Raw genomic sequence first — 27204 nt, 5'->3', positions numbered from 1 at the left:
GCAGGATAGAGTATTTCTGAAGCAGAAAAAAGGGTTAAAAGTTAAAGTAGACATAACCTGAGTTTTTGGTCGTGATTATGATAATGGTACAATCAGAATGCAGTGTCATCAGGTTACTGACAAAAGACTGAACGTTCATATGATTGAATATTTGTCATATGTCCTTAAGGTCAGATATGCATTTGATCGAATAGGAGTATGTCTGTGTGTGTTATGGTAAGGGGTACTGTATAAGAGTGCTTGTTTGGTGCGTGTAAGTGCTAGAGTTAGAGAAAGGTTGATAGGTGATGTCTTGTGTGTTTGTGATAATGAATGTGCTCTGTGTCTGAGATTTGTATGATGATACTGCTAGGGTTGGGGTTTTTTAAGGGCAGTGTTATGGTTGAAGTTAGTGCATAGTAAGGTGGGCAGGGTTAAATTCTCCTGCCCACCTTACTTATATGTACTAACCGTACCCCTCTCCTTAACCTTAACCTTGAACCTGACCTTAGAAACGCTCTTCCTCCTAACACAACCACCATTGTGGCAGTACATGGCTGGAGTTATTGGTAGGGTTAATGGATTAAACAAAGCAAGTGTATTGCTCTTTTGGTACGTTAAGGGTTAGTATTTTAAATGTTTGCTCTATGGATTTGAAATTTTATTTTTTGAAATTTTAGTACTTTGATCATTTAAAGCTAAAGCATGTGTGCATGCAGTAGTAACTTTTACCTCTTGATGTTACACTATTGAAAGTGAGCATTCACTGCAACTAGCAGTCCTTTCTTAGAAATTTCTTTGTACTGTACTAATATGTTTTGTTGACATATAATGCCCTGATTTGTGGTAGCCATCCTGAGCTTCTGTCTTTCCATCAGTTTTCAGTAAACACGCAGTGTACTTCTCTGGTGCATTGTAACTTCATTTGGACCTTGGCATCTGGATGCATATAATAATTTTATTCTTTGGTCATAGCTCTGCATTCAAGCAAATAACATGTCACAAAGGGATCTGTTTCCCTGTTTGGCCATCATGACATGCCTTAATCCAGGGACTTGGCAGATGATAGCTTCATTTATTTTTTACATTTTGTTTGCATACTTGAGTTTGATGTACTAATGTCCATCTTCTAGCTTATTTTGCCAGGGCAGTGAGGGCACTCTCCAGTTCTGTATCATTACTACCCTAGAGGGCTAGGCATGACCCTCTTACTGGTTTGATTTTTATTGTACTGGGGAATTAGCTTTGTGATGCTCAGTAGTTCTGACTAAATTGTAAAGCAGTAAATGAACCCTGGAGTTGGGTAGCTGGCAGACATCATGCTACTGACATTGAAGTCCCCCCCATTAAGTTTTCCTTCAGAGTATAGCATGTAGTTGACTTAATAATATCATGTGCATACTTCTCTCCCCAAACAAAGATACTAGGTCTGCCTCAGTCCTCTCTTTTTGAGCAAGATGCCATAACTTGTAAGGTTTTTGTCATCATCCCGCAGGTATGGAGACTGACCTCCTGAAGCTAAATCCAAGTTGCCACTGGCAGGACCTGAGAATGACCAGAGTGGATTCCCAAAGTTGCGTCATTGGTGAAGTAGGTTGCACCTTGTTCTAGTACCAATAGGCTGTATATAAGAAAGCTTTATAAAAACACAAGTGTCATGTTGCCAAGTTAGAAGTTACAATGCATAGTGTAAAGGCACGGCTACTTTTTTATTAAAACAAGTGTGACTTCTGACTGCTAGGCCTGTTAATGCATTATGTTAATAGGTAGCTGTAGTGAGCAGCTTCTACTGACTTTTATTGACATTAGTTGTTCAGATTGTGCTTTTTTTCTTGGTTATTTGTCTGACCCTCGTGGATGGCAACTGCAGCTGCAAGCTGTGCATTTATTACCCTGTTCACAGCTTGGCAGTAATCTGTAGCTCAGCCATCAAACCGACAACTATGAGGAGTGTTTATGGTCCTAATTCCACCCCTGGTGGCTGCCATGGCACTTGCCTTACCCTGATGATGTCCTGTGCTTCCCGCATTATGTTCATACTTCCTCCACAAGAATGCTGCTGCCACCGGCTTGGGATCTTCAAGCCCACATCCCCTGGCCTTATGACCATTGCTATTTTGTAGACCTCCATCTGAATGACAAGTCAGCTGACTGGAGCCACCAAATCCTTTCCCAGTGTGGATGAGCTAGTTTTTTTATAGCATATGTTGTATAGGCAGAATTTCATACATTGATCTGCATTTCTTACCACCTGTTTTCAGTTTAGCATCTGTATGTCATGATACATCGCGCAATAGCTAAGTGGATAAGGACTCTGCCTCTGTGCTGCAGGGCACAGGATTCAGTTGTAACTTCCAGTGACTGTTTGTTTGTTAGCAGTTTCCATGTTTTCTCCACGTGTGTGCGACTTCTGGAGGTAATTTGAACTTCCTACACTTCCGTAAAGTATGCAGTTCATTGTCTGCTGTACACTGCTCATAAACAATATTGCATTTACATTTGTCCTTGTGGTCTGGGTTTTGCCTGCAAAGAGTTCAGGAAGGAATACTTAATAATTTACTCAGATAACAAACAAATAAGTTAAATTTGAGTGCCTAGTACTTATTCCATGGTGCAACATGTATTTAATATTACAGTCTTTATGTTGTATGGTGATGCTTTGTCATACCAGAATGCTTAAAGCACACGTGATTTACCCCCAGAATGCTGTATGTCCAGTAGCGACTGGTGACTTCAAATTAAAGGAGGGCTGCAGGAGACAGCTGAGTGGGTGGGGCCAATGGGAAGGAGTGTGACCAACCAGAAAGGGGTGGAGCTATGCTCAAAACCACAACAACTGGAACTTTTAATTAAATACGCTGCCCTGGGTGCCAAACAGTCATTACGAGAGTCCAATCAAGACAAAATGAAGTGTAGAAGAAAACAATATTTCAATGCATTGGCTACATGACAACTTACTTAATATCCAGATGGAAACAGGTTGTGAGGAATGAAAAAAATAAATTACTTTTTAAATACATTACTGGAATGTCAGTCAAAATCAAGTATAAAAAAACAAGCAGTACTCAACTCAAACCACTACTCCTTGCACTGCAGTTCTAATTATAATTTATATTCAGCTTTATAAAATTACCAAGTAACATGCTGAAAGTAACAATCTCTGTGATACCCCCACTTGTAAAAATGTTTCTCATCCAAAAAAGACCTGCTGCCTGACACAACTATCTACTTGTTTCATAGGGAAGACATGATAAAAGTAAAAAATGAACAGCAAACAAGAAACAAGCTCAAGATAAATTGCTTAAAGGATTCATGCACAAGTTATGGACCACACATGATAGATTGGCATTCTGTTTAGTTTACGGGTAAAGCCTGCAAAGATGACTGCAAGTCTCCAACAAAAGATGACTACAAGTCTAAAACAAATGTAATGAGCTTCTGAAAATACTGTAATCCTGTCCTTTTATTACAAATACTGTCTTATGCATTTCAGTACCCAAGGCTTATACATTATCTATTTATTTAAATATTCTCTGCTTGGCAACAACAAAAAAGCTTTCGGTGCTGGTAATTCTTTAACAGTATGCTTATTAAAGCTTACTTGCATCTTACAATCTCCGACAAGCTTACCTGATGGTCATTAAATCATTGCTACTTAAACAGAGCAACAGGGCACTGTGACAGCATGCATTTCCTAAATAATAAGCATAAATCAACAGTATAAAAATATGACAGAAAACCAGAACATTCTGCAAAATAAAGGACAGGTGAAAAGCCACGGTCGTACTTGTGGTCTACCTTGGATGGGGGAATACTTTGCACACTTACACTGCATAACTGCTTCTTGCCTTCTTGGACACATCCAGAGCCACTACAATGGGGAGTGGGGTGCAACAAGTATGTCACAATTTGAAATGTCTGGCTGCTGTGATGGCTCTGACACTCATACCTCTCAACTTCAGAGCAAGAAATCTGGACAAAGCCATACATAGAACTAGACGTGGGACAGAGGCCCAAAAATAAGGACAATTTTTAAATATTGCTCTTATAAACTTGGATAATAGAACAGTAGTAGGTCTTGCATTAGTACAAATTTTCTGAAGGGTATGAAATCTGAAACTCAAATGTCTGCCATTATTTTCTAACTTCAGTCTTTAATGATTTGCCACTAATTTGCCAGAAAAACACAGTTTTATGAAAAACAGACCAAAAATGTGATGCAAAAAAATAAAGTTGCCACACAATACAGCTGGGAATCTGTCAAAGAAGGGACATCTTTTTAAAATTTAAAACTGTTAACTTGAGCAGCCAACAAAATAAGAGCATCTACATGCATTTCTGATATAAAAGTAATCTATAACTCTGATCATTACATTTATATATAATTGTAAACCCTCCACGTTCTCTTCCAAAATTGCCAATTTGAGGAGGGATTATTAGGGGAGAGTAACATTTTGAGCCAAAATTGGGGACACTTGAGAGGTTTGGATATTCCTAATTCTACAAAGCGATTTGCACATACCTTGCAACCTCTTAATGCAGGAAATCTGGACAAGGCCAAATATATTGGGGGAACATACAAATACTACTAAAAATTGCTCTTGTATAAACTTAAGACAATGATAGAATAACAGGTCTTGCTTTAGCATGCATTTTTGTGAAGGTTATGACATCTGAAACTCAATGTCTGTCATTTAGTGACTTAATTCCTAAATGATTTGCTAGAAAACCACAAATTTTATGAGGAACAAACCAAAGAAGCAAATATCTATTCATTCTGCAAAAATATGGACGACTGAGAGGTATAGTTCAACCAGGGCTGTCTTGAGTTTGCTACCCTTCCCCCCCTCACAAAATTATGGTCAAATGGAGCCTCCCCCTGCAGCCATTCCAATGTCCCATTCCTTGGTTATTTTGCCCCATTTCCCATAAACACTGTAATGTGCATACTGCTTTACTTCTGCGATTATTTAGATTTCATTTGAAAGTTTTATTTTGCATTTTACAGCACAAACCCTAATAGATATCTGTTAAAGCAATGCAGTCTCACAAAGAAAATAGACTTAGCATTAAAACTTCTCTGCCCCTGAAACTCACATGCATTGAAACAGCATTGAAACCCACATTCAAAGAAAATACATTTTGCCAGTGGCAGATAAAGATTAACTTTGGGCTGTTTTCAAAATCAAAGGCCCCTTGAACACGAAACATACACATGTTCTTTGATACGCCTTCCTGATTGTATTACATTATATTCCTTGTACAATACAGTACAGTTGTTAGAGGGCATTTTAAATTTATTGTTTTGAACATTTTTCCAGGAAACAATGAAACAAAATGCATGCACCAATGACAAAACTGCCCAATTCAGAACATTTCCATCATAAAAAGTCTACTCAACCTTCCACAGTCCATCAGTATCAGTAAATTTGCACAATCTCTGAAGTAGTAAAATCCTCATTAAAGAAATCTGTAACTAATAAAGGGGTTGCTGCTAGCAAACAATTTTATATGTCATTGTTTCGTCTACAAATAAAGTGCCTGTTGCCCTTGAAGAATAAACTGCCTATGTTGCATGCATTAAAAAAATGATAAGCTAGTAATTCCGCAATAGGGAATGGATGGCAAACTGATAACAGGTTCATAATTACTAGGTATCTTTGCCAAAAAGGACTGCAGCATCCACCCCCTTTACAACACAGTACAGTATCAGCAATGCATCTACCTACTGTGGGAGTAGAACCCACAGCCTTCTACATCAAAAGCAAGTACACTACCTGTTGTGCTATTAACAATGCAAGCAGACTTGGCATAAGCAACACTAAACTTTTGATGTTCATCGTGTTTCACTGCTGCAGTCATTACACTTGGGTTATCCTGCCGTCAGGCGGTCCCGCAGTTGGCCAGAGTTCTAAAGTCTTGGTCCAGCGTCGGTTGCTGTCGCCTCTTCCCCGACGTCAGTGCACCAGGGGTATATAAGATGCAGCCGACACCATTTTCTTCAGTCTTGCTGCGGTGCCCAAAAGCAGTTCGCAAGTGCCGTGGCCCGACTCCTGAGATTTTCAAATTTTTCAGACGAGAGTCTTCAATAAAGCTAAGTACCCATTGGGGAAACTTTTTCTGCCTCAGACCGATGTCAGTAAAGTTAATAATTGTATTTTAAGGATTTTCATTCTTACTTTGGCAAGGTTCAATTATACAATGCCCCGAACAAACCGATGACGGAATTCACAAAAAATGCAAAGGCAAGGATAAGGACAGGCATCCGAGGTCCAAAACTAACGACGAAGCCTCTTCTAGGCCAGTCGCCAGTTCTCAGTGAGGCGCTTTCGCAGCCCCTGACACCTGCTACCTCAGAGCCACAGGCCGCCTCCGCCTCCCACGTGGAGACTACTAGGCCTCTGGAAAGTCAAGGTATTGGGCCTACGGAAACTAATCCCTCAGGTAGGTCCAGAGCCGCTGAGCAGGCACCGGCTTCTGAGGGTGTTTTCAGACCTTCACAGCTTACCTTCAAAACAACAAACAAGTCTAAAACACCATTAAAGACAAAGAAGCAAGTACAGCATTCTCCTGGACAGGCCTCCATGCCTAAAAAACAGATGCTCAAAATGGCCGAAGACCTAATCACTCTGATCAGGGGTTCCCATCCCCCTCCTGATAAAAGGCCTAGGCAGGATACAGACTTTGACTCTTCTGATCAGGTTTCCATTTCCTCTGACTCCTCTTCAGACCAGGGATACTCTATACTCCCCTATGAGAACTCTGATGCTGAAGAATCCATTCCTTCAGCCTCTCCTCCCGAGGATTACTCTTTTGGGGAAACTTTACATACCATGAGGGAGCATTTCCACTGGGAGAGCCAGGATTACTCAGAATCCAGAAAAGGCTCAGAGATTCTCTTTTATTGCCTCAGCTCAGGCCCCTTGCTATTCTGCCTGTGTTAGATGTTGTGGATGATGTGTTCTCCGAATCTAGTTTAACCCCTGATTCTTTGCCCTAAGCTCCAGTCAAGCCAGACAGGTACTACAGAGTCCCTGACTCTCACAAATTTCTCTATAAAAACCCTGCTGCTGACCCAGAAACTATTTCCCAGGGTCCCAAAGGGGTAAAGGCTTCCACTGCTAAAAATCCAGTCCCCTCTGACAGGGATTATAGAGCATTGGATAGATGAGGGAAGAAAGTTTACACTTCTGCAACGTTAGCAGTAAGGGCTTTAAATTGCCAGTTCCACATGCTTAAATACCAACAATATTAAATGTCTCTGTGAAAACAGAAAATGCTTACAAGCTTAGAAGGTCCTGATTTTAACGAAATGCAGGATTTATTGCATGCAGCTGAACAAGTGGGAAACATACTCTGCAATGTGGCTTTGATTCATTAGAGGCGGAGCCGCAGTTACAGGATCTGTGATTCGAAGGCATGCTTGGTTAAAAGAACAAAGTTTACCCGACCATGTTAAGGCAAAATTATTGGATGCTCCTTTACAGCATATCATCTTGTTTGGTATTAAGGCAGAAGAGGTGTTAAAGAAAATGGAGGATAAAGCAAAATGTATGCAAACAGTGAAGGATTTCAAACAGGTACAGCCACCTAGATTTAGCAGAAATTGGCCTTCAAAAAATTGGTCCCTTCCAGTGTCAGACAGACCACAAAGAGGCAGATACAGACGCCCAAGAGGCAGATCTCAGCCCCAAGGCTCTTACAGACCACAACAGTGGGGTGCTTCACCCCCAAAAGGAGGAGAAGACAAGTCACAACCTTATAGGAAACAGTCCCAATGACTTCCCCTTCCAAATGCCAAGCACTTACCTTTTGGAAGCTCCCTTAGGGGGAAAACTAGCACTTTTTTCTCAAAATTGGCATATAATCACCCAGGACAAATGGGTACTGAATATTGTGTCTCAAGGTTACAGGTTCCACTTTCACACTCTACCAAGGCCAAAAGGAATGCCAGACCTGCCACAAAATCAAAGGGCAGAGGAGCAAAAACAAATCACAGCCCTCATGGACATGAAAACTATTCAGAAAGTGCCACAACAGGAAGAAGGACAAGGATTTTACTCAAGACTTTTCTTTGTCCCCAGAAAGGACAAAGCCTGGAGACCCATACTGGACCTATCTATTCTAAATACTTACCTGGATGTTCTGAAATTCAAAATGTTGACTCTAGAGCAACTTCTTCCCATGCTGGGCAAGAAGGCTTGGCTTGTTACTTTGGACCTCAAAGAGGCATACCTGCATGTCCCAGTCAGACAAAATTGCAGAAGATACCTCAGACTCATAGCTGGCACAATGCATTACCAATTCTCTGCACTGCCCTTTGGCTTATCTACTGCGCCCAAGGTCTTCACAAAATGCCTGGCACCAGTAATTGGATTTTGCAGACAAAAAGGAATTCAAATATATCCCTGCTTGGGTGACTGCCTTATTCAAGCAGAGAGCAAGGACATTCTACTAACTCATCTGGTGTTTGTAAAAAGATTACTAATGGGCCTAGGGTACACTATAAATGAAAAGAAGTCAAACCTAGTGCCCTCACAAGAGATAATATTCCTGGGTGCAAGCTTAAATACAACTGCCCAGATGGCTTATCTCACGCCAGACAAGCAAAGACAACTGACTCAGTACTTTCAGTTGATGGCAACAAAAACCCAACTCCCTGCAAGAAAAATTCTGCAGGCCTTGGGGTTCATGGCATCCTGCATACTACTAATACCATATGCCAGACTGCATATGAGGAAGTTACAATGGTATCTAAAAAGTGTTTGGACTCAACGCTGTCACAGTTTGGAAGCAATAATACCACTTATTCCCTGCCTACAACAGGAGTTTCGATGATGGGCACAGGCATGTCACCACAACAAGGGACAGCCTTTTACTTTACCCACAGCCAGGCAGACACTAACAACCGATGCATTGGATTATGCCTGGGGAGCACATATGGAAGGAAAATGTATTCAGGGCAAATGGGCCGCATACCAAATGCATCTTCACATCAATCAAAAAGAGATGCTAGCTGTACAAAATGCCCTGACAGCTTTCAAGGACCTTCTGCATCCAGGACAGCTTTTACTAAAGACAGAAAATACCACAGTTATGTGGTACATAAACAAGCAAGGGGGCAGACACTCCTACCCCCTCTGCAGACGAGCCATGACTTTGTGGAATACAGCACTGACTTATCAAGTTCATCTGCAAGCACAATTCCTGCCAGGAAAGAAAAATACTCTGGCAGACGACTTAAGCAGAAACATCATGGATCCTCACGAGTGGAAATTAAACCCGCAAGTATTCAGCATGATAACTCAGAAATGGGGGTGCCCAGACATAGATCTCTTTGCCTCCCCTCTGAACTGCCAACTACAGAAATTCTGCACAAGGACTTACCACACACAAGCATGGAAAATAACGCTCTTTCATTCAGCTGGAAAACACTAAAAGTTTATGCCTTCACACCACTGCCTCTCCCTTCAAAGGTACTCCTAAAAGCCAGACTAGAGAGGCCAAAAATGATCCCGATTGCCCCGGACTGGCCACGCCAGCACTGGTACCCAATCTTAAAGAACTTGGCTCAAGGCTCAGCTTGGATTTTACCTCAAATTCCTCATCTTCTGACTCAGCAAAACAATCAGATCCTGCACAGCCAGCTCAAAACCTTAAATCTGGCTGCATGGCAGATTACTTAGCCAAGCAGACAACACCTCTCTCTAAAGCTGTTATGGATGTCATTTTGGAGGCCAGGAGGCCCAGCACCAGGAAATCTTATTCACAAAAATGGAAGAGATTCTGCACCTGGAACCAGGCTCAAGGCCTTGACCCTCTTGTTCCAATTATTCCTCAGATATTACAATACTTAACTGAGATGCTGGACAAAGGCCTATCCTTTTCATCTATTAAGATCCACGCCTCTGCCATTTCAGCTCATTACAACACTGATCCTCCTACTTACTCTCATCCATTACTAAGACAATACCTCAGAGGGGCTAAAAACATAAGATCGCCCCGGAGAGCACCAGCACCAACTTGGGAGCTCACCTTCGTCTTGGAAAAACTTACTTTACCACCTTTTGAGCCAGCCAATTCAGCAGAATTACAATTTTTGTCATGGAAAACCACTCTACTTCTGGCAATAACCTCAGCACGAAGAGTCTCAGAGTTACAGGCACTAATGGCAGTGGAACCTTTCATAATTTTTCATCAAGACAGGGTTTCTTTAAGAACAAACCCTACATTTATGCCAAAGGTGGTATCCAGTGTGGTTCTTAACCAAACTATTCACTTGCCAACATTTTATCCAAATCCCCAGAATAAAGGGAAGAGACTTCTGCACTCATTGGACATACACAGGCAGTTACGCTTCTACTTGGACAAAACAAAGGTTTCAGGAAAACTGAGCAACTGTTTTTAGCATATGCTGCAGGATCACAGGGAAAGCTATTTCAAAGCAGACCATTTCAGAGTGGACAGGACACTGTATCCTTTTCTGCTACACACAGCATGGAAAAACTGTACCTAGCAACATTAGGCCACATTCTACCAGGGCAATAGCCACTTCAGCAGCCTACCTTCGAGGAGTACCTACCAAGGATATTTTGGAAGCTGCAACTTGGGAGTTCAGTGCACACCTTTACCAAGCATTACCACTTGCCTCTTTACTCGAAATCCAGAGCTGGCTTTGCCACTGCAGTGCTGCAGGGCCTCGTAGCCACCCCAAATCCTTTATAGACCCAGCCACCCAACCTCAGCTTTGGGATTCAACCCAAGTGTAATGACTGCAGCAGTGAAACACGATGAACATAGTACAGTTTTGTACCTACCATAAATGTAGATGTTCGAGTGTATTCACTGCTGCAGTCCAGGTTACCCTCCCTCCATCCCCACTTTCTTAGCTGGGCCCTATCTATACCTTTCTAACCTATACAACCTATGTGGTGTATGTGCTTGTAACTGAAGGTATTGTTTTTATTTTTTATGTATGTTTTATTAGCAGTATGTATTGCCTACCTATTTGGGGGCACCTGACATCTGGGGCAAGAAAAACTGAAGAAAATGGCGTTGGCTGCATCTTGTATACCCCTGGCGCACTGATGTCAGGGAAGAGGCGACAGCAACCGATGCTGGACCAAGACTTTGGAACTCTGGCCGACTGCGGGACCGCCTGATGACAGGATAACCCAAGTGTAATCACTGCAGCAATGAATACACTCGACCATCTACATTTATGGTAAGTACAAAACTGTACTTTTCCCTGCAGCTGTCAGCTCCTTGTAAAATCTACTCGACACTCAGCTGTATCTCTGAACTTTGCAGCACAAGAAATCTGGAAAAAGCCAAAATGTATTGGGGGGGGGGCAAAAGCCCCAAAACCAGGGACACATTTTAAACATTGCTTGTATAATGTTGGAAAGTTGCTAAAGTAAAATGATGTGTCACCACCATACATTTCAGTGCCATGTCTTGAACCCAGGGGACCCTGTGCAAAACAGTCAGAGAAACATACCACTATGCCAAATCAGCTGTTTTGTGAAACAGAGGAAGGCAAACTTAAATGGCTACCTTTTAGTGAATTCAGTTCTCACCATACCTGTCAACCTCTTGGCAATAAACACCTGAAAAAAGCCAATAATGTGGGACTATAGCTGCCAAACATATTCAGTGAATTCAGTTCTCACCATAGCTCTCAACCTCTTAGCAAAAAACATGTGGACAAAGCCAGTAATGGGGGGAATACAGCCTCCAAACATTCAGTGAATTAATTTCTCACCGTAGCTCCCAACCTTAGCACAAAATACCTGGACAAGACCAATAATGGGGGAATTCAGTCCCAAAAATATGGGCAAATTTCAAATATCCATGTTATAAACTTAAGACAATTGCTAGAATAAAAGGTTTTGTGTTGCCATGTACTTTCTGAAGAATATGAAGTCTGAAATTCAAATGCCTGTTTTTAAACATTTGTTAACCAGGAAGCTAGTCTGACTTGGAACAAAACAAAGACAGTTTTCAGCAGAGCAGGGAGAAACACTCCAGACACATCTTTGTAAGAGATGGGAGGATATGCAGACTCCACACAGAAGGCACCCCAGCCAAGAATCAAACCAGAGAACCCGTAGCTGTCGGGCAACAATGCTACCAGTGCACCACTACACTACAGACCTTTGCAAGGAAAAATGAAGATACAGAAACCACAGATTTTATGAGGAACAGAACAAATATGAGGCAAAAATCTGCACTTTTTTACAAATAGTGGTGGGTAAAGAATTCAGGTCCTTGCCACCTGCATCCAAGGTACAGCCTGAGTATCTCTACCCACCACTATTTGTTAACTGGGGCATTTTACACACACACACACACACACACACACACACACACACACACACTTTGGAGTACACACAACTTAAAACACACACACACTTTGAATACACAATACTTAAAACACACACACGGTGTTCGGAATACACAATACTTAAAACACACACAGTGTTTGGAATACACACTACCTGTAACTATGTCTGGTTTCGGAATACTTTAACTCCAAACCCACGCTCGAATGAATCCACAATACTTAAAATGCAAACCCGCACTCAAATCCAATGCTTCCCTGCGAGAGCTTAAACTCAACTTACCTCTCTCCTGATTGGTCCTGCACTCTAATCCCTGCGAGAGCTTAACCTCACCTCTCTCCTGATTGGTCCTGTCTGTGGATGAAGCAGTCCGGAGCTCCTCTGTTCTGTGCGGTCGTCTACCGCACAGATTCCTGGACATCTGCAGGGCAGTCTTGAGTGTGCCGCACATGTGCGGAAGTTCCGGGACTTGCAAAAAATAAATTTTTTTTGTTTTTTTTTAATTTTATGTTTCATGTTTTAATTTCTTTTGTTTCTAGGTGGGAGGGCTGCAGTCCTACAGCACGAGCCGCCCCTGTGTATGTCATGCTTGTAACTTGGTTCATAGTACAGAGTAAGATGAACAAAAACAGTCAGTGGCTCCAGAAGTCATAGAAAATGCATTTTGCCAGTAATGGTTCACCATCACCAAGCAACAACTTTTATCTACTGCACTGGCACCCTAATTTTAGTTAGGGATTTGGGTACCAGAGGGTCAGCTCAGTGAACTGATTGGCTTTCACCAAGCTCTTCTGTCAGTCAAAGGGTACACTTTTCTCCCTTTTCTGCTGTTAGTTGCAGGTGGAGGTTGGGAGCTCTATTCCTAGCAAAGAGTAGTGCTAGCAGATCAGGTAGAGTCCATGTTGCTTGCATGGAACCACGAACTGCACTGACATCACTGTGTACCAGTTGTTGGGTTTTGTGGTAAAGATTAGACAAAGGAGAGAGAAGTGTACCTCTTGCTAGGATGGTGCCATATTGGGATGCCGTAATTTTCTTTCTATTAGGGTTACAGAGACTGACAAGTAGCACTAGGACATGATGGTAGAAGGCATACCAAAATAAAGGAAACTTTATTCTCCCATTACCTACAGCATAATTGTTGCTTAATGATTGAAAATTAAATTGATTGATTCCATTTTCTGTCACAGAGTGAACTGGATGCCTTAAAAAGTGGTTGCGACAGAGGAGGAGGAAGTGTTCCTTTCCCATATAATGCAGTGATATTTGACCTTGGAATTAATTTATGTGGTGCAGCAGTTAACGTTGTCACCTCCCTGCAAGAGGCTGTCCAATTCGATTCTTGGCTGGGGCGCCTTCTGTGAGGAGTCTGCATGTCCTCCCTCTGGACATGTGGGTTTCCTGCAGGTGCTCTGGTTTCCTCCCACATTCCAAAGACATGCACTAGATGGAGTGGACACTCTGCATTGGATGTAGGTGAGAGAGTGTGTGCGAGTGAGTAGCATGAATGAACTACTGCAGCAGGGATAGCCACCCAGCGGTGTAAACCTAGGCTCAAGATGATTGTCACTGCTGAAGGGACACCACGGCCCCATGTGTAAAATGGGAAACAGAGGTTGAGGATAGATGGATGAAGCAGGATACAATAAATAGTGCATTTGTCCCCATCGTGACTGTGCATGTGTTGCCTTATCTCCTGTTAAGGTAATGTTTTAAACTAAGTAAATGTTTAACAAGACTTTTAATGTTACGTAGTCTGTTGTGTAGTAACACAAAGAATTAATGTTTTCAGGGTGAAAAATAATGTAACAACAGCATTTTTAAATGCAGAATGTTGACTCACTGTGGAACTACGTTGGAGTATAAGATATATAATCAGACATGACTACAGGGGAGAAGCATGCACTATTCTGGACTTGATAAAAATTACTTTGCTTTTACAAGTACTATCAGAAGTGCTGACAAACAGTTAAAACTGATTTTACATGCTTTGGAGAAAAGAAAAATGATCACTAGGAAGCCACATTCAGCATTTTGCACTTGAAGTATGTCATTTATGTTTCTTTTAAACACTGTCAGAAGGGACAGCAAAGAGCTGAAATGATTTTATCTGAGCTATTTTTCCTGTGTATTTTATGATCATAGAGAGCAGTGTACATCATTTTAAAGGATCACAGAGAACCACCATACTGCATTTCGCCCCTGCACTGACACAACTGTTGGCAAATAGATGAAATTAATTGTATGTGATTCAAAATAAAAAAGACAAACATGGAAACATAATACAGTGTTTTGCTCCTTACAAAAAGGTCAGTTACATTGCTTTCACAAATGCTGTCAGAAGTGCAAGCTAACAGTTAAAGTTGAGCTTGCATGTCCCAAGTTGAGGCATTCTTGCTTTGCAGTTTACATCTTTGAGGAGGCAGCAGGTAACATTTTGCTGTTGATTAAAAAGAGTGCTTTAGTTTAGGGTCTATATTAGAAAATCAAATGTTCTAAATATTGAACGCTCTAAAAAGCAAAAATGCAGGACCTAGAAGTGGTTTTTTTTTTAATCGCAGTACAGTGCAGATTGGAATATTTGCCCTTTCCTCACTGTAGTGCGATCTTGGAGTTGGAATGTATATTTAGTAGGGGGGTTAGTAGGGGGGTGTGAGGGGCACAGCCCCCTACAATAATGATTTTGAGGTCCTGCATTTTCACTCTTTAGAGCGTTCGATATTTAGAGCATTCAGTGTTCTACTATAGACCCTTTAGTTTATGGGTTATGAAGTTGAAGATATTGGTTCGTTCAGATCTCCAGACTCATGAATTCCTCTCGTTTGATTCTTTGTAGTTGTTTCATGTAGCCTCCCTTGTAATTTTCCCATCCTTCGTCAGTTACCCTAAATGTCTGGTCTCCCATTACTGCCACCACAGCTGGGCTGAAACAGTCTTGTTTTGCAGTTTATGGTCATGGAAAGGCATTGTACTGCATTTTGAAATGATCAGGGGGAAGGAGCTTATAGCATTTTGCTATTGGTAAAAAATAAATTGCACTACTTTCACAGGCAGTGTCAGAAATGCTAGCAAGCAGTAGCAAGCAATTGAAACTTATTTTACCTGATTCAGAGAAAAACGTGATCATATGGAAGTAGCATACAGCATTTTGTTCATGGTATAAAAGTAACTTAAGTATTCTTAAGAACTAATAGCAAACATCTGAAAATGAGTTTAGATGAACAGACTAAAGACTTTCTTGCTTTACAGTTTGTGGTAATTGAGAATCAATATGAAACACTGCAAAAAGACCACAAGGGAACAACATATTGCTCCTAATTTAAAAAAATACATCACTTCTGCAAGAGCTATCGGACACATTACCAGGCAGTTGAGAAGCATGATTCTGTGAAGGCGTACTTAGCAAAATAGTAGGTTTCATGCTTTTTTAATTTCTTCAAATCTTTTGGGTTTCTAATACCGTGACTAGAATGGACCCCATTCCTAAATCAAAGTATGATTAAAGTTCATGAAATTAGTATTGTTTCAATCTTTGATGTCAGCCAGAAGTTCTCTTCGCAGCACCTGCAATGTGCCCATTAATGTCTCCTCTGCAATTTGTATGGAGGTACATCTATTGGTAATCTACAATCATATTTAGATACGTTCATTTTTATGAGACCCTTTGCTCCTACTACTGTTGGAAATGTCTGGGTATCTTTCTTCCACATTGCTGTCATTTCTGCCTGCAAATCCTGCAATTTTATGACTCGTGTCTCTCTGTACACAAGACCATGTAGTCACTGGGTGTAGCAATTTCAGTGATCAATGCTACTTGTGTCTTCTTTTCATGGACCACTATATCTGGTTTTTCTCACATCTGTCTGTTGATCTGTCTATTGAACTGTTCATAATGGGTGATCGCATTTGATGTGCACTTCATTTTCTGTAATGCTTTGTGGCTCATGTTTCCAGTGTTTTTAGCTATTTCAATATTATAATGTTTGCACAATCCCCAGTGCAGCAGTCTTGCCACATTATTATGTATTTCAGTATACAGTCCTTCTGCCATTGGTGTACACAGCCAGCAACAAGGTGTGTAACTGTTTCCAATTCTGTTGTAGAAAACCTACATTTGTCTTTTTCTCCCACATGTTCAATGGACTTTGTAAACCAGCATGTACGTAGCCCACTGTCTTGTTCCACCAGTATTAACCTTTCATCTTTTGGTTTGAATACGCCTCTCCTTAATCATTCCTGTGTTCGATCCCTATCAACATGAGGTTCTTCCAGGAGTTTTCTATACTTGCAACTGTATATATGCATTTTCCACGTATTGTGCCATCTCATCTGATCCTTCACCTTATATTCTTTCTTTTGTTTTTTGACACATTCAGTTGCTGCCTTATTTTTATCTACTTCTGGGTTGATTTCCATTCATGCTTCACACCGATATGCATCTGCTAGACTTAGAAGGGAAGTCATCTTATATTTATTCTCCTCATGTTTCAAAACTTTTACTATGTTTGAGTCTTGTGAGGTCAGCAGATATGTATGCAGTCCCACAATTGTAGATCTATACATGTAATCATTTTCTTGGTATGCACTTATCTTTAAAATTATTTGATGCGCATGAAGCATCCTTCTTGTTTTCCTGTCTAATCTATCCAACATCTTTTGGGGCCAGTCAGCCATTCCAAAACTGTAAGTTAAAGTTAGGACACGAAGAGCAAATTAGTTTATAGCTTGAATTTTGTTCCTAGATGTCAACACTTTTTTCAGGATTAATTTAAGTCTTCTGAAATATTCCTTACTAAGTTTTATTCGCATTTGTTCATGTTTTATTGTTGCTCCTTCATCAATTCCCAAATATTTTTACATTCCCTCTTGCTCAAGTTATTTTATATCACATTCTTGTCCCAACCTGATGTTTTCTTGGTGCTGCAGCTGTCCTGCTTTTAAAGGTTGTTTTCCACATTTATCAAGACCAAATGACATTGTTATATAATCTGAAAAAGTTTTGACTACTTGCAGTTGTGCATGCAATTCCTAATCCGATGAACTGTACAGTTTTAAATCATCGACAAAGAGAAGATGAGAAGTCTTTACACTTTGTTGTTTTCCGGGAGCCAACTTGTAGCCATGACCTAATCTGTTAAGAAGGCAGCTTAATGGGTTAAATGCAAGGCAAAAGAGCAACAGTGACAGAGAGTCACCTTGGAATATCCCCCTTGGGATTTTTATCCCTGCAGTAATTATTTGCCCTTTATCATGTCTTAACTGCAGATTGGTTTGCCACTGTTTTATGGTCGCTTTGATGTAGTTTATCAGTGTAGGATGTATCTTATACATTTTTAAGCACTCTTTTATCCATGAGTATGGGACACTGTCGAATGCTTTTTTGTAGTTATTCCAGGCCATACTTAGATTATTCCCTTTTTTACAGTTCTCTACTATAACACCATTTAACAACAAATGATCCTTCGTTTCATATGAATTTTTTTATTGCCCTTTCTTTTTATTGCCATAGTTGAGTTTTCTTCTAAATGACCATAAACACTGTTGGCATCAATTCCAGTGTATAGTTTTACATGTTGTCAGAAGGCAAGTTAATGGCCTAAAATTTTTAGGGTAGCTTGCAGGTTCACTCTTGGGTAGAAGCATTGTTTTTCCTGTTAGCTAGGTTGGTGTCTGTTCGGGGTGTGCATATAAATAGTTCTTACTCATGGCTGAATCTTTGCGCAAAGATGTTAATACTTTTAACTAGAAGTTAGGTACTGCATCTGGGCCTGGGGTTTTCCAATTAGAGGCTTTTCTTAATTTTGTTTCAATCTCTGTGGCTGTTACTTCATCACATTTCATATCCTGTACCTTTGAACTTCTTATTCTTTCTTTTACTTCTTCTATCCATTTAGCATCTTTGTTTCACAGGCATTTTGGAGAAATATCCATGAAGATCATCTATTCTTTTTTTTTTTTTCCAGTTCCTTTTTTCATTGTTTCCCAGTTCTCTATAAAACTTTTTGTGTCATCAGTATGCTTATTTTGTATGTTTCTTTTATATTTATCTGTGTATCTTCTATTTTTTCTGCCTGTGCTGATATTTTTAGTTTATTTGCAGTAATGCATGATAAATCCTGATCCATTATAATACTGCATATTACTTTTATCACATCTGTCTTTCTGAGTATTTTTGTTAATCCGTTCCCTCTTCTATACTCTTCTAACAGTGACACTTCTCGTCTTAATTGCTTAATAGTTTTCTCTGTTTGATACTTTTAATGATGGTGTTCACTTTCTCCCCTTCCTTTCCCTCACTACCCTGTGTTCTTGTGGTAGAATTTCATCTGTTATTAATTTAGCTGCGCAGTAATACATCCTGTTTACTTCTGTTATATCACATGGATCTCTATGGACAGTCCTAATTATTGTGTTCATTTGTTTTATCAAACTTCTGACTTTTTTGGGTTTTATTGACCTTCTGCAGTCTATTTCTTTCACCGATCTTAATGTCTGTCTATCTCTAGTAAATAAAGCAACTCTTCTATTAGCTCATTTTCTTCTAAACTGAGGGCACATTTTTTGTTCTCCATTTCCTGTGGGCATTCTATAGAAAGTTCTATAGCATGTTCCTGTGGCACGTTCTCTTCAATTTTAATTTCACCCTGTGTCATCCATTGCTGTTTCATATGGGAACTCACTGACCTGTCACTCCACAGCATTTACTTTAGAGTTGACACACATTCCTGTTCTTTTCCTTGCTGTATAGTTCCAACTGAACCTTTATACTGGTTTCCTATGGAAAGCTCCAAAGTGTCTTCTTATGCCAACTGATTGCATGCATCCTGCTCCACTGGTTTCTCCTTTAATTTAGGTGTCCATTGCCCTATCCTGTTGTGTTATCAGAGTTAAATTTTCTACACTAAATCCTTCACTTTTCAAGTACAGGCAGTCTCTGGGTTACGGACATCCGACATGCAGACAACCCATAGATATGAACGGGCTGCCGCAATGTCAGAAAGAATGCAAAAAATAAATAAATTGTTAAAGCTGCCAAAGTGTGTGTGTGTGTGTGTGTGTGTGTGTGTGCGCGAGAGAGAGAGAGATGCCTCTAAAGCTCTTAAAGCAAGAAATCTGGACAAAGCCATAAATAAAAGTGGGACAAATGCCTAAAAATAGGGAAAATTTTAATAAATATTGCTCTTGCAAACTTAGAAAGTTGATAGAACAACTTGCATTAGCATGAATTTTATGAAGGGTATGAATTCTGAAACTCAAATATCTGTCATTGTTTTCGAACTTCGGTCTTTTGCTAAACAACCACAATTTTATGAAAAATGGACCAAAAATATGAGGCAAAAATCTGGACATTCTGCAAAAATCTGTATAGTTGAGAGGTGTGTGTGTGTGTGTGTGTGTGTGTGTGTGTGTGTGTGTGTGTGTGTGTGTGTGTGTGTGTGTGTGTGGAAAAAGTCCTCCTAAACACTGCATTTACTAGCAAGATGTCTTAAACCAGCTTTGTTGATAGGAAGTGTAGCTCACAGGAAGTAAGGAAGCATAGCTACAGTGTACAGTATTATATTTTAAGATTTTTTTTGTTTGGAAGTGTTTTATATGCAAAGAAAAGTAAAATAAATACTAGACTGAGGCAAACATTTGACCAAGTGACATTTAATAAGAACTAATATGTACGTTTTCACTTAAGGACAGACTAAAAAAAATGTATCTCGTCCTTAACCCAAGGACTGCCTGTACTCTGTAACCTCAGTTTCTATTTTTTAATTTCTCCATTACTAATCCTCTTTTCTATGTTTCCTCCTTGTTTTCTTATTTTTTTGTATCATTTAAGATTTTCCATATCTAGATGTCTTTGCCTGTATTTCTCTTTAAATATCTTTGGTGCTGCTCTTTTTGCATTGATTAGTTTTGCTTTCTCCTTTGCATAAATATCACACCATATTAAATATCTCTTTATTTCCCGTGTTCATATTTCTTCTTCAGATGTCTCCTGCTCCTCCTTGTTTCTCCTTACTTTGGGGACTAGTTGTTCCATCACGCTGTGATATGACCCGTGTTAGACTTTCGACACTGAATCCTTTGCTTTGCAAATATTCCTTAACTTTGGCTGCTGTTTTTAATTTCTACTTGACTAATCTTCTGATCTACATTCCCTCTTTGTGATCTTATTTTTTTGTGAAATTTTCCATATCTGGATGCCTTTGCCTATATTTCTCTTCAAATATCTTTGGGGCTGCTTTTTTGTGTTGATTAACCAGTCCCCAAAGACCAAATTAATGTTTTTTGTGGCCTTTTCATCTTGTGCCACAAGAATTATTGTTCCATTTATTTTATTTTATTTGTTGACCAGGGTAGAGTAGTGATCTCCATAGCCCTTTTTCAAACTCGTACCGAGAGCACTATCTGATTTAAATGATTTGCTCAGAATCACATAGGCAATGGAGGCTGAGGGAATCAAACCATGGGCCACTGGAAACAGCTTGTTGATGGATCTTAATTTTCAGTGTGAACTGCCAAACTTCGATTCATTCTTTTTTTTTTAAACAAGAAACCTCTTTGCCTGTGCCATACATGATAATTTAATAGTCTTAGATTTATATAAATGAAAGTAAACCGTAGCAACACAATCTCAGTTGCAAACATTATACATCACTTTTACTATATCCAGTCATTGTCAGTCAGCCATTACATAGCTCATTCAAATCCTGCCTTTTTTTAAACCTTTTTCCCCCCTGTGGATGTATAGATTCCACATTTCCCTTTTTGTTTTTTTTTTGTAATTTGATCCTACCTTTTTCCTAAACATCCCAGTTCCAGTTGTTTTATCTCTGTTCCCATCTTTGATGCTTCTAGTAAGGTTGGTTTAGAATTTGATTTCCACTTTTTAGCAAATGCTTTTTTGGCAGCCATCGTAATTAGACTCAGCAAGGCTTTACTTATGTCTAGGCAATTCTGATTCTGTATCCTAGCTCAAAAAATCATTTCCCTAATTACTCCAATTTGCTCACCCAGCATCTCCGACAGAGCAGTCTGCAGGGAATCTTTAAAGTCTGTCAACTCCTTCCACTTTCAGAAAATATGTTCCCAGTTACCTCTTTATTCCCCATCACACCTCCAACATTTGCTGTCTACCTGAGGAAAAATTCTTTGGAGTCTGTTTGGGGTATAAAAATGCCTGTGCAACTCTTCTATGCAAAGATCCAAAATTTTCTAGCATTTGTTGCATATTTGGGAGACCTACATATATCCCATATTGTTTCTTTGCAAATTGTTTATCAAGTTTCTCTTCCCAATCCTTCCTAACCTCCTCTGATTAACTCTTATAGTTATCATGGTATTTTTTATATGCTCTACTAATTATTCCTTTCTTAACAGCAACTTATGTTCTATTGAAAACTCTACCAGTGCTGTTCTTTTGTTTAGGAACCCCTTATTTCTTTCTCTTTGCCTATACTCTGATGTCAATCCTTGATACAGAAGGCAATCTGTAACCTGCAATTCAAGTAAGTTCTTGGCTTTTCCCATTCTATTACCTTTCTCTCTCTAATTATTTGCTCCCAATACCTTGGTTCCTTTGCCAGTTTTCTCCAGTATATTCTACCCCATCTTGTCTATTGTCTGTATCCCTAATTGCAGTCATCCCTGTCAACAGAAATCTCCTTTCTACAATGTCTCGTTTTTATTTCATTTCCCTGTGTTTTTATTTTAGTTATTATTGGCGCATGATCTGAAATAGTTTTTCGGTGCATAACACCTTCAGTTAAATGCACATGTTCCTGTGAAATGTAAATTCTGTCTAGCCTAGACCAGTTTTTGTATCTTGGGGAATAATGTGCAAATTCACTCTGCCATGCCAAATATCTTCATACATTTCTTGAAAACTCTGTCCTCCTTTATTATAGTTCCCATTCTTGGCTCCTCAGATGCCTCTTCACTGTTGCAAATCAATTTCCAGTCCCCACCTGTAAGTAAGCTCCATTATAGCAGTTTTTGGTGGAATATAAATACATGTCAGTGTAATCCTCCTCCCTTGAAAGTAGCCCCTTAGTACTACAAATCTACCATTATTCTCTTTGTTATCCTTATAAGATTGTCTGCTAGAGACATGAGAACCAGATACAAAACTGTTTACTGGAAAAAAGCCTCGTAATATTCATTATTTTTTCATTTACTTGCTTTCTGTTAAAACTTGTTACTATATAAAGCTAATGGCCTTAACCCAGTTATTCCCCTATGCAAGAATGAGAAAAAGCACACCAATTTTTCTTTTGTCATGTTCTTTTAACCAGATCTTTTTTTTCATTGCAGTGCCTACATTTCTTAAATCTGAACAAGGAGAAAGAGAGAAGGGAGAAAAAAAAGAAAATAAAAAACAGGAGCACCTATTTACATTAATATCCCCATTGCATTTAAAAATAACTGAAAAAAACTTTGCTTTGTAACATGCGAAGAAAAACATGCACCACTTTAATGCTGTTAAGAAAAAAATGTTGTTTTACTTAACTTTCTCCCTCCCCTGAGTATTTTTCTGAACATTAATGACATGAAATAGGGCATATGCTTTAGAGTCCTGTACAAGTTTAACAAAGTCCAAAAAGTCCAATATTTCAAAATTTTCTTGTTCTGTCCTGTTTCACAAATATAGTTATTGTTTTGTAATCCCACATTTGTCATTTCCCAAGTTACTGATTATAGTCTCCAAACACTAATGACATGAAGTAAGCCATATGCTTTAGAGTCCCTTACAAGTTTAACAAAGTCCAATATTTCCAGATTTTCTTGCTCTATTCTGTTCATCTCCATCTCTCAAACCATCTCTGCTTCATTTCCAGTGCACTCGTGTTTCTTCTAGTCAACTCCTATGCTTTTTCCCCTCTCTCAAGGATTTTCCGTTGAAACAATAGGAAGGGTTTTACTGGCACAGTCTCTGTGTAGTCTTTATTACCAGAAGAACAAGAAGCAGAATTTCCTTCTGTTTCACAGCTCAGTTTTTGTTGGACAAACTTTTGTATTTCTTTCTTAGCATGTACTTAATCAAAAAATGTTTTTATTCCTCCAGGGAAGAATATTTTGAAGATAGCTGGGTACGGCAGTTTGAATCTCACACCTGCAACTTGACATTCTCTGAATAATGGAATAAATGTATTCCTTTTCTGCCTGGTATACAGTGATTAGTCATTCTCCACAAACACTCTGCTGTCTCCCACTTTTAATACTTTGTCATTCTGCCACAGTATTGTCAGAACCAACTCCTTATGTTGGGAAGACTGCATTTTTACCATTAAAGGTCTAGATTGTGTTCTCATATCCATGTTTAGACATACACATGATGTGCCCTTTCAGTTAACAATTACTGTTGTGGAATACCAGTCCAGTTGCTTATTTGTACTTTCATGAAATTAATAGTCTGTTCCTTCCAGGTTCTCGGGTACAGCAGAAAATCTCAGGTTTTCCCTATGTGCTGTGACCTCCAATTCTTTCATTTTTTGAAGCATCTCTTCATGTGCAGTTTCATATTCAGCCAGCCTTTTCTTCATTTCAGCCTCTTGAGTTTTGCATTTTTTATCTCCTTCTCTGAGTATCTGTTTAAAACTTCTTACATTTTTTTCCCTGCCTTTTATTGTTTGAGTTAATATACTCGATCAGTTTTTCATTTATTTTAGTCAAGTCTGTGTCCAGTTGCTTTATACTTACCTCAAGGTTACCAGAAGTCATGTCTAGAGCTTGCACAGTTTTTTGCTGAACAGCTAGAGTACTGTTCTCATTCATTGTTTTTTCATCACCTTTTGTAGCTGTTTTCCTTTGGGTCCTTTAGGTCCTATGTATTTCTTTTTTCCTGGCATCCAGGCAGTGCACTTACTAGCCAGTTACTGAAATTTACTTCTCTGCTAAGTTTGTGTGTTCACACTGGGAGAGCTAGAATTAAGCTGTTACTCAATGTGCAGCCATCTTGGAAGCCCTTCAATTCATTCTCATCTTTCTATTTGTTCCCATCAGCATGAAAGTCAGGCAATGGGAGTGATGCCATGATTTGTGGTAGGCTTGCCCGGTATTTCTCAAATGGAGGAGATACACTGGGCAGCAAAAATGTGGCAAACTTACGTGGAGACTGTTTTATTTATTTTTTTACATCTGTAATCTGAAATACACCTGTTTCCACATTCTCATAACTAAGATAGACGATTCCTTAAGTTTAAAGCAGAGAGTTTCCACTACCAATTTACCTCATTCCTTTTGGCTTCTCTGCTGCTCCCAGGGTCTTTACAAAGTGCCTGGTTCCAGTAAATGTGTTTTGTATGACAAAGGACATTCACATTTATCATAGTTACTGTATAAATGCCTCTTCCAGGCAAATTTTTTTGGGGGGGGGTTCTGGTATTTGGTCTGAATTGCTTCTAGTCCTGGGGGCTCTCTCTAAAGCTTCCCAAGTTTGACTTTTCACCCTCAAGACTGATAGTTTCTTGGGGCACTGCCAGGCATAAAGCTTGAAAAGGCCTTCCTTTCTATAGGCAAGGTTCTCGTTTTGGTTTTATCCCTCTACTTCAGGACAGTGTTTCAGCAGAAGTAAGGGGGTACCTCAGAGTCTTGGGTTACATGGCCTCTGGCATTTTGATGGTCCCCATGGCAAGACTGCACATGAAGAAATTGCAGTGGTATCCAAGAAACAGGTGGTGCCATTATGCCGAATCCCTGCAGTGCCCCATTATATTCTTACCATGTATCAGAAAAGAGTTGTTATGGTGAATAAATCAAGATTACCTCAATCCTGAGGTACCCTTCAAGCCAACCCTGGAATCTCAGACTTTTACCACAGCCTCTTCAAGCTGATGTGGAAGACTTGTACATCCAGGAGACTTGAGACAAGGGCATTTTTGGGAACCACATCAACGTAAAGGAGATGATGAGAGTAATTGGAGAAACAAGGCATTCAAGCCTATATGTTAAGAGGAGCCTTCACATTCAATCAGGCAGTAGCTCAATGTGTTACATAAACAAAAAGAGAAATTTTTAGAATTGACTACAAAAGAGCAAAGTTTCCTTAAATATTTGCAGATCAACAGCAGTGCTCTTCAGTGCTCTACAAAGACTCTAAATCCCCACCTTTTCTTATACCTGATCCTCTGGGATAAAACCTACCTAATACAACTCAAAACGAATACCTAGATTTAACCTTAGATCAGATTCTAACATTCCTACCACTTGTTTATTGAACTTCAAGTATAGAATGTGCACAGCAGTTAAACATACAGTATTCCAGTCTTTTTCCAAACAAAGCTAGGCTGGCCATTGCTATTAATTTACTACTGCAAAGGCTGGATTTTGCTCTCGGGAGTTCCTACCCTGGTCAGTTTATAAAAGACTTAACATCCTTCAGAAAACTGAAAATAAAATACCCAGATTCAAGCATGTAAGCCTTTCAGTTGAACACCATTGCATAACTGTTAGTATGGCTAACCAGTTAACTTTCATAGCCAGAACAGTTTTTCTTCTAAATTTTCTAAGTTTCATACTTGATTATCAAAGCTGTTCTCTAAAGAACAAACTGCAGATAAAAAGTAAGTCATACGATTTTTAGAAACCTGTTAGCATGTATCTACATAGACTTAAACTGTCAATGCCAATGACAAAAAAAATCATTCACAAAAATGATACCTGCTACATGGAATGGTCTTCCAGACAAAATAACAGCAATAATTACTGATGGAATCAAACAACTGACTAAAAAAAAAAAAAAAAAATTCCTTTTACATGGTGGTGCCCACCCCCACACCACAGGAAATTAAATCTAACAACTCCTCTGTTGTACAACCGGTGAGAAAGAGGAAAAATCCTGAAATTATATTACAATCAGTTATATTACAATCAAGCTGTTGCAGTTCGATACTAATATAATTTGACCACTGTAACAGTCGACAAAATTTAACAAAAATTGCCATGCAGAGTAAATGATAAATGCATGCCATGAGCAAATCTATTGCACTCGTGTTTGTGTGTGTGTGTGTGTGTGTCTGTGTGTATTATATACATATGTATGTATGTATACACACACACACACACACACACACACACACACACATAAATATATATATATGTATATATATATATATATATATATATATATATATATATATATATAAACACAGAGAAGTAGCTGGGGTGAGTCAGAATAGAGCAATTATTTTCAGTCAACTCAGGCAGATAAGACTGAAAAATATGCCAACAATATTACTTCTTGAAGTTAATAATTAGTCTCTATTAAGTATGTAATAATATCAGTACCTTATACAAATAAAGCCGCTCCTAGACAAAGCCACTCTTGTATCATCCCTTCCGTTCAAGGTATGCCAAAACAATATCGACTATCCCAGAGCCGTAAATATACAGTACAGAAACGGCCTTTGAACCCAAACAGTATTCACTTCTCTGAGTCCAGTTTTCCTTTATGAGTATGTGTTAACTAAGATGAATAGCGTTTGCAAACACAAACGCCAAGACCTCAGTCATCAATTATAATGTTACTGATGGAAACATCAAACTAGTAACAAAAAGTGAAGGCAGAGACGTTTAGTCAGCGTCAGAAAAACCTCGTCAGTTTCACCAGTTTCCTCTTTCATAATACTCCGTAATCCGTCTGGCATGTAATCCTGGGCATTCACCCCTCACAGTAGACAAATACGCAATGTAAGAACCAAGCAGTTCTGAGTAGTGGTTATTTGTCTGGAAACTCTTCACTGTTCATTCAAGCAAATAATTCCAAAAAGTACTTAAATAAATTCCATTAGGGCGGTTAGAAAGAATATAAAACGTTTATTGCGATATCACATAAAGCAGGCAAGCGCTTTCACTTAGATAGCTTCCTCAGGCCGTTACAATTTGCTAAATT

At 39.3% G+C, this 27204-nt stretch overlaps 1 protein-coding gene across 1 annotated transcript in view; it reads left to right on the top strand.

Annotated features, from left to right (window-relative positions):
- Positions 1-27204, top strand: part of SLC37A4 (solute carrier family 37 member 4) — a 345044-nt gene that overhangs the window by 136248 nt on the left and 181592 nt on the right. Inside the window, exon 4 of the mRNA XM_044079443.1 lies at positions 13514-13613. Within this exon, the coding sequence (XP_043935378.1) occupies positions 13514-13613 (100 nt within the window). The remainder of the gene's footprint in view (positions 1-13513; positions 13614-27204) is intronic.

This window comes from Protopterus annectens, chromosome 8.part0, assembly GCF_019279795.1.
Source record: "Protopterus annectens isolate FY-2018-M chromosome 8.part0, PAN1.0, whole genome shotgun sequence".
Lineage (NCBI taxonomy): Eukaryota > Metazoa > Chordata > Ceratodontiformes > Protopteridae > Protopterus > Protopterus annectens.
The sequence above is the reverse complement of the archived record's forward strand: the minus strand, read 5'-3'. Positions and strand labels throughout refer to the sequence as shown.